This window comes from Anastrepha ludens, chromosome 2 (assembly GCF_028408465.1).
Source record: "Anastrepha ludens isolate Willacy chromosome 2, idAnaLude1.1, whole genome shotgun sequence".
Classification (NCBI taxonomy): domain Eukaryota; kingdom Metazoa; phylum Arthropoda; class Insecta; order Diptera; family Tephritidae; genus Anastrepha; species Anastrepha ludens.
Genome location: NC_071498.1, coordinates 80,379,867 through 80,399,450, shown reverse-complemented (window position 1 = coordinate 80,399,450; position 19,584 = coordinate 80,379,867). Strand labels below are relative to the sequence as shown.

Below are 19,584 nucleotides of genomic sequence, written 5' to 3'. Positions count from 1 at the left end.
GGTTGAGGAATAAGTTCATAGCGTTTTTATACTTTGCAAAGATTTGTTTGCTGTTTGGCAAAGGGTAAGTATTCATTCGACAGACCTCTTTCTGATCTACAAAACTATTTAATTATTATTATTACTTAAATTTTTATTAGACCTGATCGACATGTTCAAACCATACGCCTTCACGACAGCGCCAGGTCCCATGTTGCACAAGTCATCAAAGCCGCACTCCAAGAGCTCGAATGGGAGGTCCTTCACCGGACTTTGCACCGGACTTTGATAACAAAAAGGTCCTTAAAAACTGGCTCAACAACTTCTTTAACACCAGACAAGGCGATTTTTAGCGGAATATACAATTGATTAACTTACTAATATAATTATTGTTTTTTGTTTAAAAAGACGGTAAAAACGCTACGAATTTATTCCTCAACCTCTACATATATGTATTTTTTTTTTGTTGTGTTTTGTTGAGGAAGTCAAAAAAACCATATTTCTAATATCCATATCGAGTCTATTACTATTTTTTACAATAATTATTATTATTACTAATAAAGGGTATTTTAGAAGACGCCCCTCGTTTTTGTTTCAAATAATATGTAAAAAATTGTATTCTTTCAGATTTCACTATTATTATTCAAAATACGGCTGCTAACAACCACATACAAATACAACACAATTTAAATGTCCACTATGAGCACTCTACAGGTAAAATTCGCCAAGCAGTCGATTCATGAGAGCGATTAATTCTTAAGAACGTCGTCTTAAAGATCGTGTAAAATTGTACATCTGTCTACTTGAGAAACGTCAAAGATGACATAAAAAAGTTACCGTCTAGGAATTATTCACTGCTGGCATCGAGGCGTCACGTTTGAAAGATCCTTTATTATTATTATTTTTGTTATTATATTAGATATTATATTATTAATATTGTTAAAAAAATTATGACGCTTAGTTACAACTAAGCCAAAGAACTAAGCAGCATATAACAGATATCTCAAATACGGTTTTAGATTAGTGTTTTTGGTACCGAAATTGCCAAGAAAGTGTCACAGACTCCTGCTGCGCTTTATGTTTGTGCATTAGAGGGTTGAGGAACTAGATTTTGTAAGCAAATGAAGCAAGACTGCCACAAATGTTACAAGAATACACTACTAATTGTTTTACTCTTGCTTTTACATGCGCGTATTGGCTATATGTACTTATATATAAGTAAGTACGAGTATATGTGTGTCTGTGGAGATGTTCAGCTTTAGCACATATTTGATTACACTAATTAAATTATCCCGTATGTTTAAACTTAGCTAGTAAAAATTAAATGACTATAGCTAACATTATAACGTAGCACCGCCACTAACAGTAGTTTAAATTTATTTAATTAATTCTAACAGTCAGCGCTATAAATATTGCAACACTGCAACAAAAACCAAAATTTACCCAAAACCGAAGGCCTGAAACCCGAGAAAAGCATTAAAGCAGCGATACTAGCGATGAGATTTTGTTTATTTTTTTTGTTTTTCACAATTTGTCCACTTTCCTCTCTGTTCATGAACCGACTTACAACAGCGCATCAAATGCAATAAAAATCCTAAAAGCCTGAAACCTTTTTGTGCTGACACGGCGCTCTTTAAAAAAATGCCGGCAAACAGCAGTCACGTTAAATTTATTTAACGCACTTTCACAGCAACAAACGTACGCGCACATGTACATACATACATATGTGCATTTACAGTCATTTAAGGCAAATCAATAATTCAGTTGAAGGAAAAATGGCAAAATGTGTAAAAAATTTAAAAAATTCGTTTTATCATAAATTTAATGGCACGAAATATTTTTTCTCATTGCCCCACACGTTCGGTCTATGTGTTTCTTTGAATTGCAATAAATAAATAAGAAGTAAAAGCCTGAATGAATTAAGTTAATATGATTATAGTGTTTCACGTTATTTTAGCGCTTTATAAATGAATGATATAACAATAAGGCGTGAGTGTTGAATATAAATCAAACTTAAAAATTATCTCACAAAATCTTATTGAATAAATATTTAAGCGATCGAAGTGTAGAGGTAACGGGAACAGCTACAGGTACGCTTAGTTGCGCGTATCAAGATGATTTTAATATAAGTTCTTTAATACAACTCCTGCATAAGTGAGTGAAGGCAACTCTTCTTCATACTTTTTTTAATTTTCCTATTCTTGCCCTTTTGAATGGTGCAATTTACTAGCATTGTAAACTTTCTTCGCCATCAACTATGCTATAGTTTTTTCAATGCGCTTACTAAGCAAAGCTATACCAATAAAAACAAGAACAACGCATACATCCCTTCTCGCATGTGCAATAAAAATACACAAGGGATAGCAAAATAGTAAATCCCTTGAGGTTATCAAAAATTTTAAAGCCACAAAATCAACAGAAGTAAGATTGCCAAGTGCAGCAACAACACGAATATGGTATAACGTAAGTATGTATGTATGTATATACTAATACACGCATATGGACAATATTTGATGCGAAGTAAACACAAATCCTTACATAAAACAGCAGTGATGTGTTTATTATTCGTTGGTCGCCTACGGGTTTTCACTTCAAAAAATCAAATATAAATATGTATGTACGTACATACTTGGGTATATATGGCTGTATATAGAAATGCACACCAAAATGCAATGGCAATCGTAGATCGTTTATGTTTCTCGTACATCAATAACATATGCACGCAAATAAACGAACTGAATAAAAACTTACGAAATAAAAGTAGTCGAAAAGTGGAAGAAGTAACCCTCCTGCAGCAACAGTCGCCACACACAAAAAAAACTTCAAGATGGAATTGAAAAAGGAATACAAATTGCTATTGGCTCCTTGCCACAACTGCTTAGGTATAAGAATAACAGTATTTGTATTGGAACTGTGGGTCGCTAGTTGTCGTTGTTGTTGTAAAGTTAAACAAGTGAATCCACTTTCGCGCTAAGAATTTGGATTTTGCTCGATGCACAACTTCGTTCCGCTCCCGGTGCTTTTGTACAAGTAACTACATACCATACTTACTTTCTTCACTTTCCTGCTTGTTTCCCTACTTGCCTTCTTCGGTATAAATTGCAAATGCAAATAAAAATGCAACAATTTACATTAAGAAAGCAGCTTTCACAGTGCTAAGCTCGCAAGAACAATGGGAGGACGAGGTGCGTATAAACAGAATTGAAGTGAAGGAACTCAAATAAAGAATGCGGGCTGCTTAAAATTTTCGCAATAAACTTTAATGCAGTCGATGGATAACAGATAATACACACGCACACGCCCACACCACCACACAAATGTATGTACAAATATTGTAATAATGCGAAAGCAACGGAGCATGCGGTCGGTCTCGAGGGTAGAGTGGCGGTTGGCGTGAAGAAAAATGTTTAAATTAACACAAGCAAATGAAAGCGCAATTCAGCTGCATTCAATATTCTGCACAATAAAGTTGGAGCGCGTGCTGTAGATCCCGCGGCTCTTCTTTCGCCCCGCATAGTGCTACAGGGAGTATGAGTAATGCCCGTTTGTACTTGTTTGTTATTATTCTTTTTTTTTATATAAATGGGTGCCTCAGCATTGTATAAGGCACTGTTTCTTATCTGTTTTGCTTAAAAATGTTTAACAAATGGCTCGAAGGGTGAATAATGTAAAGTAGTGTATTTCGGCCCACTGACGCAATTCCGACAAACCGGAACAAACGCCGTCTTTACTTCAGCTTCAGCTTCAAATACTTCAGATTTTAGCTCTCAAACTTATTCATTGTACTTGCTTTAATTTTTTTCGTTTTTTCTTTTCACTTCTTAACCGAATTACATTTAAATGACAGTCACGCTAAAAGGTGGCAAAGAGGTAATTAAGTCTGCGACGTAAATGTCAGCCGATACAAAAGTGGTAAAGCGTGCACCTCTTTGTTCCGACAAGTGAAAATACTGAATAACTGAAATGAGCCAGCGCAGCTAGAGCACTTGCATACCTCACACTCGCTGTTGCTCACCGGCCGACCCAATCACAAATAATCACACAATTAGCGCGATTGGGCTACTCTTTCAGCGCCGCTCTCTAGCAGGCAATGCGTTACCCGCGCTGCTGTTCACCTCTGTTCGATATCAATACGTATTTCCATGTACTCACACATGCACACTGTCATAGGCCTATGACAAATTCTGCATATGGGTCGAAACAACGGCATATGAGTAACAGCGTGTGAGTACTTGTTGATGTGAACAGCAGCAGTGCGCTGGAGAGTAAATAATTTTTTACTGCTCCACTTGTTCCCGCAAAAGTCCAAAAATAGCAAATACACAACTCACAAAGCCAACACTAAAGGTAATGACGGTGGAGCTGGCAGTCGGTGGGTGGTGGGCGGTAGGCGGTGTTAGGCAAGAAGATTGCTTAAAGCAGGTATAATGCATAATTATTCAGCACTAAAGTTTGCGCCTGTTTGGTAGTATTGAATGCAGCAGCGTTAAAATTAAATTGAATACATGTATATGTATAGGTGTGTATAGCTAAGCGCTCATATGTATGTATGTATAGATGTACATATATAGAGCAGTAGCGGTAGGTCTTATCACTACATAGTACATACACATATGCACACATGTTCATATCCATATATTTATGTGCGTATTCGCTTGGTAAGAATTTTAGAGCTGACAGCGTAAGTTTCGTTTGTCCGCCCATCCACCCCATCCATTGTTTTGTAGCTCTTTGTTATGTGTCTCTACGTGATATCCATATTTTCTTACCAGTGCGTTCATCTAATGAAATCGAAAGGCCCGACATGTTTTTCAATGCACGCTTACCAAATAAAAATTACTCTATTCTACGTATTTGTTTTGGTTTTTTATTAACTATTACGATTTCAATGTCACACAAAATACCGTAAATGTAACCAAAACTCGTAGGCATTTTTACTTTATCTTGCTTAACATGCATTATATGTACGTTTAGTTGTAGCGAGCTGTCCAGAGCGTCGTGCCATCGTCTGGGGCAGAGTAAAACTCGCTTTAGCGCATTGTCAATATTATTTTGGTTAGTACGTGAGAAGATTAATTTCTCAGTTGGCAAATCCAAACAGGGGCCTCGTACTCGTAATTATTATTTTTGTTTGTTTTACCAATTAGACAAAAGTTGTGAAAGAAATTTACAAACAAAATAAAGGAACAACAAAAATTCACTAAAAATTTGCTCGTAGTCATGGCACAATACCTCTTTTTTTGGTGTTTTCGACTGAGTGAGAGAAAACTCAATAAAATTAAGCTGAAAAGACCAAATTCCACTACATAAATGAATGCAAAAAAGCGAAGCTCAAAGGCAAAATAGCATGATCTTTCAGTGAAAATCAGCTTTTGAACAGAAAGGCCTATCGATAAATATTTTACGCATTTTACTGAATCAAAAAAATTGCAAAGTAGATGAGGATTTTGCGTTGGCAGTAGCTGCAGCAATAACCTATTACTTATGTAAGAAAAAACTTTCGCTTGGAGGGCTTACATTCAGCGTAGCCGTTGTTATTTTTTTGTGCCAAAACTGGCAGCATTCCTTCTTTTTTTAGACTGGTAGATTAAATTTATGAATGATAAATATTATCCAAATGTCCCAAGCTCTTACACATACAGGTGACGAGTCTTTGCGATGCCATTCAGGCATAATTATGGCTATACCTTGGCAATTTTTCGTCAAATATTACTTTTCAAAACCTCAGTTGTTTTCTGTACATATATTCGCTTCATTCGCTCTGGCCCTACAGAAAACAGTCCAAAAGTGTTAAATTTTGCGAACGTACGATTTTACTGCAAAATATAGTGAATTTATTCTTTCCGGGTTTTTCGTTTGCAATAAATTAGTTGCTGGAACTACATATTGACTATATATGTATATCCATACCGTCAATAATAGGCCCACAAATTTTTTTAACACAATCCGATAATAATGTATTTTCAGTTGCATTTTAAAGGAAAAACGGCCTAAGACGGCCAACAGACCCCAAGGCGCACCAAACAAGCAAGGCGAGAGGAATGTAAAGGCTTGGATTCACCTGTGGTCGAACACGGAATTGTGATTTTTTTATGTATCGTTCAAATTGAAAAGAGTTTCTTCTGAAACGATTTCTCTGCAGAACCATTTGCAAGGGATTTTAATAATTTAAATTGTAGATTTTCTGCACTGCTCACATCCCATTTCATTCTTTTTACGTGTTTTGAAAACGTAAAGATACGTAGTGAATTACCGTTAGCATTCACTAAAACTCGTAAATTTCGCATATACCAGTTCAGTATTAGCAGATTTCCCTGCAGGGTACTTACAAATGTCGCTGTATTACGATAATTTATTGATTTATCGATTTTTTTGCAGTGAGGAATGTGCCAGAAAATTCATCACCAATTAGCGGCTGGCAGGTGGCTTTCAATGTATTGCAGAATGTGTCACCTCATAAAGAAATTGCTAATTCTATGAAAGGGAATTAATCTATTTCGTTGTTGCTAAACCTTTCCTCGGATAAGTGAATCCCAATATAAAAGCGGAAGAACTTTTAAATTTCTATTTATGGAATTTATATTTAACTTTTTTCAACCACAGACAAAAGGTGGGACTCAAAAATTATAAATACTTACCATCAGGTAATTGCCCTGTTGAGAGTGGGGTCGGCACGGTTGGTGGAGGAATGGGTGAAATGGGTGCCGTGAAGGGTTGTTGCTGCTGTTGCAATGGTTGCTGTTCATTTTGCTCGGCCGCCACATTTTCCTGTATTGGCGATTGAACTGGAGGCAGTTGTGCCGTTTTCTTCTCTTGATTTAACGCATTGGCGAGAATTTCACTTGCCTTTTTATCGGTGAGATTATGTTGTACACGTTTATTCTTCAAGTGGTGCGGAGTATCGCTGCAATATTATAGCAAAGACATTGTGATATTAAATGACATTTTTTAAATATAAGACATTTACTATAAATTAGTTACATATGCGCATGTATATGTAATATATTATAATATTAAACTAACTACTTAGCTGTCCCCAATTAATCAAATACAGTTATACATATGTTTACATACATATACACACGCATAGATGTATGTAACACATACATATATTGTTTAAACTAATCAGTTTTTCATTAACATATTTTTCGATGAAAATTGTTTTGCTTAACAAAATGGATTCGAGCAATCAATTATCAACAAGGCATTTTACTATAGTGATTTCTCGCATTTAGCAAATGTGTCACTCAAACTTACAGAAAATTAACTATCAAACATACATCCACACATATATGCATACATGTGAATATGTATGTGTATGTACAACATATGCTCTTACCGTCGATGCAACTTCATTGGGCGCTTGTAGAAATCATCATCCGCACCCTCGACTTGGAAGCCCACACGCCTTTCCGCTTCATCCTGTAGATTAACATAGATAAAGTAAAGCATGTTGTTATGTTAATGGCTTGAAACGGTTAACAGTTAACAAAACTTTCAAATGGTTTGTGTCCATACTTACAAAGTCTTCTTCTTCTTCATCATCGCCGGTGCCGCTGGAAGTAGCTGCCGCTGTTACTGCTGCTGAAGCTACCACCACAGCAACATTGCCATGTTCGGGCGCAACACTTGCAATCGGTTCGTGGGCTGTTACTGAACTTCCATCCGAATTTGGCTGTTGCCCCGCTACTTGTGCAATAACCGGTTGTTGTGAAAATGATACCGCTGCTTTTGGCGTTTGTGGTGAGAGCGGCTGTGGTTGTTGGTGATTTTCATAGATGGGCTTTGTTTCTGTTATATGCTCAACTATGGTGGAATTAGGCCCAATTCTGGATGCCCCACTAACAGAGAACTTTGATGACGTCTGTAAGCAAACCATTCGTATGTTAAACAAGAAAATGTTAATGCAATGAGAAGGGGCAAATGTTACATTAACATTCGCTGATTAAGCGCTGAAAAGTTGAGTTGTGCAGAAAAATTATAGCTTTTACGTTGTGAATATGTATCGTATGTAACATTGGGGTTTACAGCAAAAAATAGCGTAAACGGCCGGTATTTTATTAATTAAACTTTAATTATATTGATGAAACTATCAGTCCAATTCTACGCACTTACCAAATTAACAGAAAGTTAGCAAATAATCAAGGTTTTTATCAAGTTGAAAGCTATTGTGAAGAAATCTAGAGCATAAAAAAAATTCAACTTCTGAAAAATGTTAAACGAGGTATATTTAAATTTCATTTCACTAATTAATCTACACATCTCAGCAAAATTCAAAAATATCTGAAGCAGCTTTAAACGTTAAATTTGAATCGTTCAAAAATGTGTTTAGTTCTCAAGGGAATTTGACATCTTGACAATTTATGAAGGAAAGAGCTTTTGATTTTTGACACATCAATATTAAAAAATAAGCAAGATCGTGAATTTATCAAGTGCACAGAATTGGGCTGAATATATCATATGTATGTGCATACATACATATTAATTCTATATCAATGAGTTTGCAATTTTTACTCACTTCTTCCGAAACTGTATCTAATTTGGCGTCATCAGCACGGCTACGATCTTTGGCAAATAGTTTGTGTGCCTTTGCCTTCAGCTCTTTGGGGTGCGGCGTATTCTGCCTGACAAATGGTGTGTCCTTCTCCTGCGTGGATTCTTCGGAAAATTTTACGGAATGTGTTCTTGAAGCTTCGCGCTCTTCCCAGCCGTCCGAATCGGTTTCAAGCTCGCGCGCTAAGAGTAAAAAATAATAATGTTTAAAAACATTTTCAAATAAACTCATTACGGAAGTTTGAATATAATTCGAATGCTTGTAATTCTTAAAAATAAAATTAATGTCAAACTGTTTTCATATATATAAGTATGTATGGTTGTACATGCACTTGCAATGCGAATACTGCCACTACTTAATTACCAGAAATTTTATGGAAAGCTATTTTAAGCGCAGTATTTAACAGTTAGCAATAATGTTCGCATACGTGTAATCTGCTCTGTAAGTTGCAACGAAACACCTTCAGACAATGTAATGAAATAATTACTTTTTCGGCATGAGAAAATTAGCTTAGTACCATATAACAGACCTCTACTAGTTATGTATTTATGATTACCTAAACATTGGCTTTGTATATGAGTACTTATACCTATTTTCAATTGGAGTTTCTACTCTTAAGTATCAAGCAGTGTTATCATTGGGAAACTTCAAAAGGTGGTATTAAAAATGGTCACGGCAGGGTATCCGATTCTTTAGCCCACATATATACCCCAGCCAAACGACTCCTAATTATAACCCCTACGATTTTTTCTCATATGCACCCCGTTGCAAAATTTATAAGCACACCAATTGATTGAAACTACAGGGTGGCGCACGAATCGTGCTACAAAAACAAAACGTAATAACTTTTTTTCTGTGTGAGTAATCGGCTTTTTTTTTTTGTATTTTGCAGACTAGTATTTAGATTTACAAAAAATGGAGGCTTGGGATACCGAAAAGAGGATTTGGATAGTGCAGCGGTACCATGCTTTGCAGTCCATCATTTCCGTCCAAAGGGAATTTAGGCGGGAGTTTGGCGGCACTCCCCCGAGCAGATGGACCATTATGAGGCTGGTGAACATGTTTGCTGAATCTGGAAGCATCGCACGCAGACCGTACCATCGAGATCCCCATGTTCGGGTCGAAGCCACAATCGCGGCTGTAGCATCGTCAATTCAGGCAAATCCAAGACTTTCGACTCGTAACTTGTCGGCGCAAATTGGAGTTAGCAGACGGTCATTGCAGCGGATAGTTCATGATGACTTAAACTTGTTTCCGTACAAAGTTCAAATCACAAGCAAATTAAACCCTCTGGATTTGCCTATTCGCCTGGAATTTTGCCAAAAAATTATTGAAATGGCCGAAGAAGACAACAACTTCATAAATTGCTTGTTTATGTCTGATGAGGCCCATTTTGATCTAAACGGCAATGTAAACAAGCAAAATTGCCGTATATGGAGTCAATCAAATCCGCAAAAACTCCATGACATGGAACTGCACCCAGAACGAGTCACAGTGTGGTGCGCAGTTTCATCAAGGTGCATTGTCGGGCCATACTTCTTCGAAGAAAACGGTGTAACAGCGACTGTAAATGGGGACCGTTATTTAAACATGTTGAAGGAGTTTTTTTATCCAGAACTGCGGCGAAGACGTATCCCTTTTAACAGCATTTGGTTCCAGCAAGATGGAGCAACTGCACATATAGCCAGACCGGTTATGGAGGAGCTCCAACGAAAATTTAGAAATAAATTGATATCCAGAAATTCCACTTTCCGCTGGCCCCCAAGGTCACCTGACCTCACTGCACCAGATTTTTTTTATGGGGTTATCTCAAACAAGAGGTGTATAAAGCAAAACCAAGTAATTTGACTGAATTGAAGCAGTCCATCACAACAATAATTGAGGCGATCCCGACTTCAACCCTTCAGTGCGCAATGAACAATTTTCTCATCAGGTGTCGCATATGCGTGAATGAGCATGGAGGTCATTTACGTTCTATTATTTTCAAAACTAATTAGTTATTACATAAAATAAAATTGAATTATCTATACAATAAAAAAACAAAAAGTTAAATACATTGATTAGAAAAAAAGTTATTACGTTTTGTTTTTGTAGCACGATTCGTGCGCCACCCTGTAGCAGGGCAGCCGCCGCAAAGGAAGACCGTCTAACACTTGAAAAGGGATTATTAAGACGGAGATGGAAAAGACGAACAAAACATGAAGTGAAGTTAAATATTAATCGGGACCAGTGGAGACAATTTGTTGAGGTCCTACATTCCATACAGGAATAAAAAGATCCAATAAAATAGAGTTTAAGTATGATTTTTTTCCTGTGGTGTCACACTTTTCCTTCCATACAAAGTATGTACGATTTGTTGTACTAAAACTCAGTTGGCTATAAAACTGCATGCCCAGAAAAAATTCCGAAGCTTCTGGTTAAAAAGTTGACAGTTTTTCAAATTTTATACAAAGTTTGAAGCTCTAAGTTGCATGCTTGTGTTTTTTTTTTTCTTTGTTTGTAGTATAAACTACATCTGTATAAAGAAAAATTAAATAAATGGTCATAGCTTTGCCTAATTAATAATAATTAATTCCCTGAATTATTAACCTCAAATGAAGCAGTTTGCAAGTTTATATATTATCTTCCAAACATAGCCTGTCACCAGTAATTTAAAGGGATTTATAAGCAAAAAAAAATATATAAAATATTTTTGAATTGTTGTAAATTCCACATTACATTTAACTACAAGATGGCGCAAAAAAAGGTAACCCATCAATCAATAGAAAATATGTACCGCGTTAAACAATTATAGCACAGGGATTTATTGACAAATTTTATCTCTTACTTATTTAATTCGAAAATGTTTTTTATGAAACTATAGCTCACTCTCCATTTTTTTTTTTTGTTTTTTGCTGACGGTCTTAGGTGATGCCGAAAATTCACAAGATCCCCAGCGAAAAAAATTGTCAAAAATTAATTCGATTTTTGAGCCACTTTTAACTTGCACATTATTATACCAGAATTCAATGACTAGAAAACCGCATTCTCGAAATGATTCTAATCATTCTGCTTAAAAAGTTTGAAGCTTTATGAAAATTTGTTGAATTTTTTAAATTGGCACAAAGTTTGAAATTTGGATTCGTATGGTTTTTGTAGGAGATTAAACTATATTTTCATAACAGCACAGCGGGCCTCCTTTCTCCCACACTCATAATTTTTAATTATAATTCATTATCGTCATTGATGATTTATAAAATTAAATTAAATTGAGAGGTAAAGCGAGTTATAAGTTCTATTAAAAAGGGGTTCAAAAAACAAAAAACCACGAATTGCTCGATGATGACTCCAAAAGGACACCAAAGAACCTTCAAAATATAACTCAAAAATATTCAAATATGACTTCTACCGTCGTAAGACTCCTGGAAAGGTTCAAGTATGATTCCAGAGAAAAGGTTCCGATATAAAACGGTTTATCTTTATATATAAAAATGAATGTTTGTCTGTATGTCCTCGATGAACTCAAAAACTACTGGACCGATTATTATGAAAATTGGTATACAGTTAGTAACATAAATAAGTATACGGGAGCCTCATTTATGGAATTTTTTGACGCTAACGCTTTCTTTAATATGTAATCAAAATATTTTACACATGGTAATTGTCTACTGGGATAAGCTTTCATATGCGCCTTAATTTAGCTGTAAATTTTAGGTACCGTTATCCACGCTTTGCTTTGTCTTTGATGCCAGCGAAATTTATGTCACAAAAGTTAGTATACAGCAAACGATTGTTCAGTTAGCATAACATTTATTTTTACGTATAGATTAAAAAGGTTAAAGCTATTAAAAGGAAATAATTAAAGTGAGTATAAAAATTTAGGGAAGTACGTTTTGTATTAATTTTTGCGACTTTTTTAGTAATGGCACCAAAAGGAAAAGAGCTTTCTGATGATTTAAAAAACAGATTATAAAATATCACAAGGAACATAAATCATTGCGAGAAATCGGACGTTTGATAGATAGGAGTTTTGCTACAGTTCAAAAGATTGTGAATAAATATAAAAGTGCGGGAAGCACCACTAATAAAGAGCGTTGTGGGCGTCCGCCGCTCTTAAGTTCCAGAGAAAAAAGCTTAGTCGTGCGGAAAATCAGGACACACACCAAAATAAGTGCCTCCAAATTGAAATCTGAAGTTGAAAATGAGACTAGAAAACAATTTAGCACCCAAACTATTCGCCGGGTTTTGCATAGTGCTGGTTATCATGGGCGCAATATTAGGAAAAAGCCCTTCTTGAGTAGTGTCAATCGGAGTAAACGGATTTCATTCGCAAAAGGTCATGAAAAGTATGACCAAACGTTTTGGAACCAAGTCATATTTCCTGATGAGTGTAAGTTCAGTATCTGTGCATCTGATGGCTGTGAAAAAGTTTGGCGAAAAGTTAACGCTGAATTGAATCCAAACAATATGACCGGCACTGTGAAACATGGAGGGGGCTCTGTGATGGTTTGGGGATGTATGGCTGCGAACGAGGTTGGAAACTTGGTATTTATGGAAAATATTATGGACCGATATGGTTATTTAAATACTTTGAAAAACATTTTAAAAGAAAGCGCTACGAAATTGGGCCTCGGAGGAACGTTTATCTCCCAGCAGGATAATGACCCCAAGCACACATCCAACATTGTACGAGAGTGGCTGTTATACAATGTGCGAAAACAGCTGAAAACACCGCCACAGTCCTCGGATACCAACCCAATCGAACATTTATAGGAACATTTAAAGCGACAAATACGTAAACATCCGATTAGAAATAAGGAATAACTGAAAAACGTCCTTCAAGAGGAATGGAATAAAATACCACCAGCTGTAACTGAAAACTTGGTGAAATCAATGCCATCACGACTTAAAGCGATTGTAAAGTTTAATGGTTATCCTACCACATGCTACAATAAGATTTGATTTTAATTATGTTTTTGATTTCACAAATTAATAATATGATGAACTTATTATGATAATATGATGAACTTACTTTTGAGACATGAATATTTATAAAGTTTAATATAAAAAGCTATAATTTTGTTCCTTTTTAAAATTTTGTCATTATTTGGATTAAATATGACTTTTGTATTTCATTCATGTAAATAAAACACAATTTTGTTATAACTTAGGTTGTTTGAAGGAATCGATTGGGGAAAAATTGAAAACGTATACGGTGTATGCTTACTTCTGTTACTAACTGTATAGTTATATGTATTTTTTCACGGAGAAGGTTTGTAGAATATGCTCATTGCTGCCACTCGCCACCAGGTGGCGGTGCAGAGTAGCAACTTCTGCCCCGTTCAACCGATTTTTTCAAAATAAACAATATCAATAAAATGGTTTAGAATGAATTGAATATTTGTGTACTGATTTGTCTTTCAAGTTATTTTTCTTAAATTTATTTTAGTTGTTGGTGTAGCAACGCGCGCCGGGTACAGCTAGTAGTTCATAAAAGAGTTGTTGTTGTAGCAGTATTAACATATAAATCTGGGGAATGCTGCTGGAGTGACTGATAGTCTTTGGCCGAATATAAATGAGGGTCGCTCTAGTAACGTAGAACCGACTGTCGTGGGAACGTGGAAATATTTTAAGATCCTTTTGGCTGGGTTAGCCAGGTACTATTGATCAATTTTTTACGTACGCATTACATTAATTTCCATTCTCACTTGGACTTATTCGAGTAAAAAAACGGAGTGCAGGAGGGTAACCACATATGTGCATAGGTATGTATTTATTATGTTTTGTTTACAAACGGTTGTCTTATTAGGCGATTTTAATACGTTTATGGAGCACTTTATGTATGTTCATATACTCATACATACATATAAATGCATACATTCCACAAAAACACTTGTACTAATATAAGAACATTGTTGTTGCATGTTCATACGTATGTACGTACCATTAAAAATTATAGCAACCTATTGTTCTACTTATAAATTGTTTTATTATTTAACTAAATTATGCGTTACTCATGGCACTCTGGGTGCTTGAATGAAGATTTATGTAAATATTATATTATTATTATGCATAGCGTGAATCAACTGTTTTCATCACTCATCCCACTAAATAGTACATAGTACATACATACATACATAAGAAGCAAAGACAACAACTATCTTAAGTAGATCGAAGGTTGAGTGCGCTGACGGATAAGACAACAAATAAGTACTTGTTTGTAGATTCCTAAAAGTGGGTAGGTATGTGCCAATAACAGTGATGGCAGACGAGACAAACTTAAATTAGATAATTTCACTAATTTATATGGAGAAAAATATTACAAAACCTGCAACTATTCACACAATAAGTCTAGCTAAAACAGAAGGCTAGGCTCCGAGGAGATTGAGACAACAATGAATGTATGACGGATAGGGAAAACAAGAAAAATAATTGGTAATTGATTGATAATTTGAGAGGTACAATAAAACTTAATAGAGATAAGTCATACCCGCTAATGCGAAAGTATCCGGTCAATAATTCTTTAGTTCTTTAAAAAGAGTCGTTAAATCACAAACATTTTGTTCGTCTCGTTAATTTCTATTTTTCATGAACTACAGCAGTGAGAGAATTTTCTTACGAGTCAGATAGTTTCTGTATTCATTTTAAGTCTTGGATTACAAAATATTCTCAAATATTTCTCAAAGTCTAAAGCATTGAAGACTAAATTTAGTTCAGCACAAGTGCTGGATATGTGAGCGTTGACGCCATCTATAACTACTTCTAGAAAATCCAATTTTCATGAATTCTGAATAGTGAAATATTAAAGACAATATTTTCTAAAAGAGAAGAGCAGTCAATAGAGCCAGTTATGATGTAAATAACAAATGAATATTCTGTCCTCAAGTGAAGACAAATTGACAACAAGAATAGTGAGAAGGCAGTGGTAGAGAAAAATTTAGGGGGCGGAGAGTAAATTTTAGAAAATGAATTTTTAATTCGCTCAAAGCGGGTCGATAGAATTTTAGTGTACAGCCTCCAAATAAACGCTACATACTCCAGTCTTGGCCCAACCTCAGCACAATACAAAGATTTAAGTGTGAGGGGGCTCGTCAACGCCTGACAGCTTCGACGGGCAAAAGCTAACATCGGATACGAGCGCAAAAGAATATGTCTGCTTGGAATTAAATACAGCGGCAAGATCCTTCATTTGGGTCACAGATAGTAAGACAGAACCCGCAATACCATAAGAAATATGCCAAGTTTGGAATGTCTCCTATAATCTATATCTTTTGTGAGAATAACTTAGCTACCCTCCTAGTCAGAAGTTCCAGAATTAGTCACAAGTTTATCTTCAAATAGTGGAATTCGATAAACGGGCATACATATATGTAGCATTTGAAACAAAAGCAAAAGATATAACTCCACGTACACCGGAAGTGCCTTGCAGAACTTCAAGTATATTTCAAGCGGAACTCTACACAATAGAAAGATTCGCTCACTTTAGCCTTGCACGCAGCTATAGCAACTCATGCATGGTTGTCCTTATGCTCTCTTTTCATATTACATCAAAACTGGTGATGGAATGTCTTGATAAACTGAATATCTTAGACCAGAACAATCAGGACAAAAACATGATGGCGGGATATTCTACCGAGTTATCGCAATCAAAATCAATTAAATGTAGATTGAATCATCATCTTACTAACCTGTGAACATACTCCAATAGAACTTGCAGGTTCTATTAGGAGGAAGATGAAACTGCCAAACATGTGCTGGCATCGTGCCCAGCACTGAGGCATAAGCGGCACAAACACCTGGGTAAACATATTTTACCAGAGGAGGAAATACAACTCAATAAAATAGAGCAAATACTAAAATTTACTGAGGAAATAGGGCTCAGAGAAACACTGCTAATCTATGAAAGGGGGGCAACAATATATATCTCAGGTCGCAGTGGTAAACTACCTCATAAAAATAATAATAATACTAATAACCCCGCGTACAGAAAATATTCAAATTTACTTAGCGTTTTTATTCGCACACTAGAAGTGAACAACAAAATACGTGTACACCTGTGTCCACAGTATTAGCAGCGCCAGCTGCGGTATGTGCCAACGTAACGCTCTGCTCAAGCCTTAAAAGAAATTTCCTTTTAAATTATGTTTTCAGCTTATAGTAAGGTAGCGGTATAGTAAATGAGTATGAATTTCAAATCGATCAAAGCATGACCTGAATCAGTGAATTAGATTTACTCGTAATAATAGCAGTGCCGCCATTAACTGACCAGCGAACGGAATTATTTGCGTACAAAAGCTATTTGTATTCCAAAGCAAATTCTTTTGGTAAGTTAACAGTTTTTTTCGAGCGATAAAGATAAGTAAAAAATTGAAATTATTCGACTTTCCAAAAATTCTACCTGTGAAATCAGAGACTTGATAAAAAATTGGTGAAGTAAAGCAAAACCAAAAATATATACAAAAACTAATTGACTGATGAAAATAGTCCCTTTGTCTCGAAAGATAGGCGTCGGTACGTAAGGCCGTAAAATGCATATACTCAATCACAATACATCGTGAAGACTGTTAAGCATGGAGGAGCTAAAATAATGGTATGGGGTTGCTTTTACTTTTAAGATACACGACCGATATATAAAATTTAAGGTATAATGGATCAGCAAAATTACGGTGAAATCTTAGAAGTTATGCTACCATTAGCAGAAGGGGAAATACCACCGGAATGGGTCTTAAAAGAGGATAGCGACCCAAAACATAAGAGCACGCAAGGAAAGGACTTTTTCGGTACAACAACATCAACGTGATGCAGCGGTCAACGCAAACACCAGACCTTATCGAAAACTTACGGGGAAATTATGAAACACAGCGATTTCGAAATAAATCCAACCAATACAAACGCATTGTGGAAAGTTGTTCACTATGCATGGGCAGTCGAAAGATATAGACGTGTAGCGTAAATGTGAAGCCGTCATTAGGAGTACAGGTTGTAGAACTTTATTTGCTGAATTTCATATTGAATTTCATGTAATCTTTGTTTTTACCCCTGCTTGTGCACTTTTCTCATTTAATTGGAAGAAAAAGTAGTGTAAAGAAAAATAAAACTTTTAAAATTTTTTTCGGATGAAGTAGCAGTAGTAGGATGAAGTTGAAGTATTTCGAGAAGGCGCTGGCTGCTATTAATACGAACACAACTGGATATGATGATGGAATTAATTTCGCTTACTTTCTTGGGTTTTGTTTTGAAAAATTATGTTTTTATTATTATTATTATTATTATTATTAAATTTGTATAATAACAAGTTATACAAATATAAGAAGGCAGCAGCACTAGCAGCATGGGCCATCGGCTGTCAGATAACAAAAAATGTAAATGTACTTTAAATAAGGTCTAACGTTAAGTAATTATCATATTTACATGCTTATAACTAAATAAAATAAACAAAGGTACATGTTAGATCCGTCTTAACAAGTCGTTGGCTTTTAGAAATTTGTAGACAGTCAGTATATTGCTTGCAGATGGCTCTTTAAGAAAATCCAGTGCAGGAGAGGATCCAAAGAATTGTTGTCTGGAGGTGTGTAGATTTCGACAAGATTGTAGAATATGATCTAAGGTTGCGGTTTCGTCACAAAAGGGGGAATCGGCTGGCAGCGTACGTTGGAGGAGGTGTGCATGTGTGAGAATAGTGTGGCCCAGGCGTAGGCGCGAGTACGGTTTGAGAACTTTTAATGGCAGATCGGAAGGAAGTGATATCTTTGATCTAGATGGATTTAAGAAAGCGTAGTGGTGTTGGTAGTTTTTCCAGTTATCTAACAGATAAATGCGCCGTTGTTTTGTAATCTCTAGGAGGATGTCACTTTTAGAGTAGTATTTATGAAGCATAGACGGTAGATTAGAAACGCTTCTAGCTGCGGCATCAGCGTTTTCATTGCCGGTAATCCCCGAATGTCCTGGAACCCACATTAGCTTAATTTTGTTTGGATAGCTTATGAGAATATTTCTAATTGTATTTATATGAGTTTGATTGTGTGTTGGACAACCGATGGCATTGATGCATGATTGGCTGTCTGTGCATATAATTATTTTGCCTTTAATTTGTTTGGCATAAATGGAGGCGTCTAACAATGCCGCTGTTTCTGCTGTAAAAGCAGAGCATATTGGGTGCAAAAAACCATGTTTGATCGTGTCCCCGTTTTCCTTTGTGACGGCAAAAGATGTTGAGGTTTGAGTTTTTGATCCATCTGTGAATATAAAATTCCATCCCTGTTTGGAGTACAATCATGCAAAGCAAAGAATTGACAACTACCAATAATTCGACAACAACCCAGTCTCCTCTTGCCACCGTCTCCACTAATTCCTCCTATCCCACATATTCTCAAATAACCGCAAACACAGCTCCCTCAACCAAAAATTCAATTATACAAACACCTAAAGAATCGATAGCAACACAAAATTCAATATCATCCCATTCTTCTACTTCTATAGCTTCTACTACCTCTTTCATTCCCTTAACACACCCTCCTCTAAAAACCAGCTTCTCAGCTGAATCTATCGCAAAAACAAGTACAAAGAACGATAATCCCCCTTTGTATTCATTTCCAAATTCGAACAATATAAATTCAACAGTTTTCAACATTCTTAATACGAGTACTAAACCAATTTATACTAACAACTATGATTCCGTTTCTCAGACACAGCTCACCTCAGATTGTGATGACGAAATGTCTACTGTCTCAGTTCTCACTAAGACAAATGACATTTCACCACGCGTCAGCTCAGATTAACCTTCTCAGACGACTCGCTCAGCTCTGCCTCGCAGAACTTTGATACGTAGTCAAGTCTTGCTTAATCTTTCTCTCTACTTAGATCACTTTCCTTTCTTTCTATCCTTATGTTCTCAATTATACAATGGAATATCAATGGCTATTTCAACAACTATATTCACCTTGAAATCCTCATCAATTCTTACTCACCTGCAATTATTCTCTTAAGCGAAACTCACCTTCCTCACAATTACGCACCACATACACCAAGGAAATATATTGGTTACTTTCACAATTTGCCCAGTATTAATACAA

General features: G+C 35.9%; 1 protein-coding gene across 11 annotated transcripts in view; it reads right to left on the bottom strand.

Moving 5' to 3' along the window:
* The window catches only part of LOC128871949 (protein lap4), a 239,552-nt gene that overhangs the window by 122,337 nt on the left and 97,631 nt on the right, over nucleotides 1-19,584 (bottom strand). For all 11 annotated transcript variants that reach the window (XM_054114140.1, XM_054114144.1, XM_054114148.1 and 8 more), the window contains 4 exons: nucleotides 8,498-8,715; nucleotides 7,502-7,843; nucleotides 7,319-7,401; nucleotides 6,618-6,883 (listed from right to left, as the gene is read on the bottom strand). In XM_054114140.1, coding sequence (XP_053970115.1) covers nucleotides 6,618-6,883; nucleotides 7,319-7,401; nucleotides 7,502-7,843; nucleotides 8,498-8,715 — 909 coding nt within the window. The remainder of the gene's footprint in view (nucleotides 1-6,617; nucleotides 6,884-7,318; nucleotides 7,402-7,501; nucleotides 7,844-8,497; nucleotides 8,716-19,584) is intronic.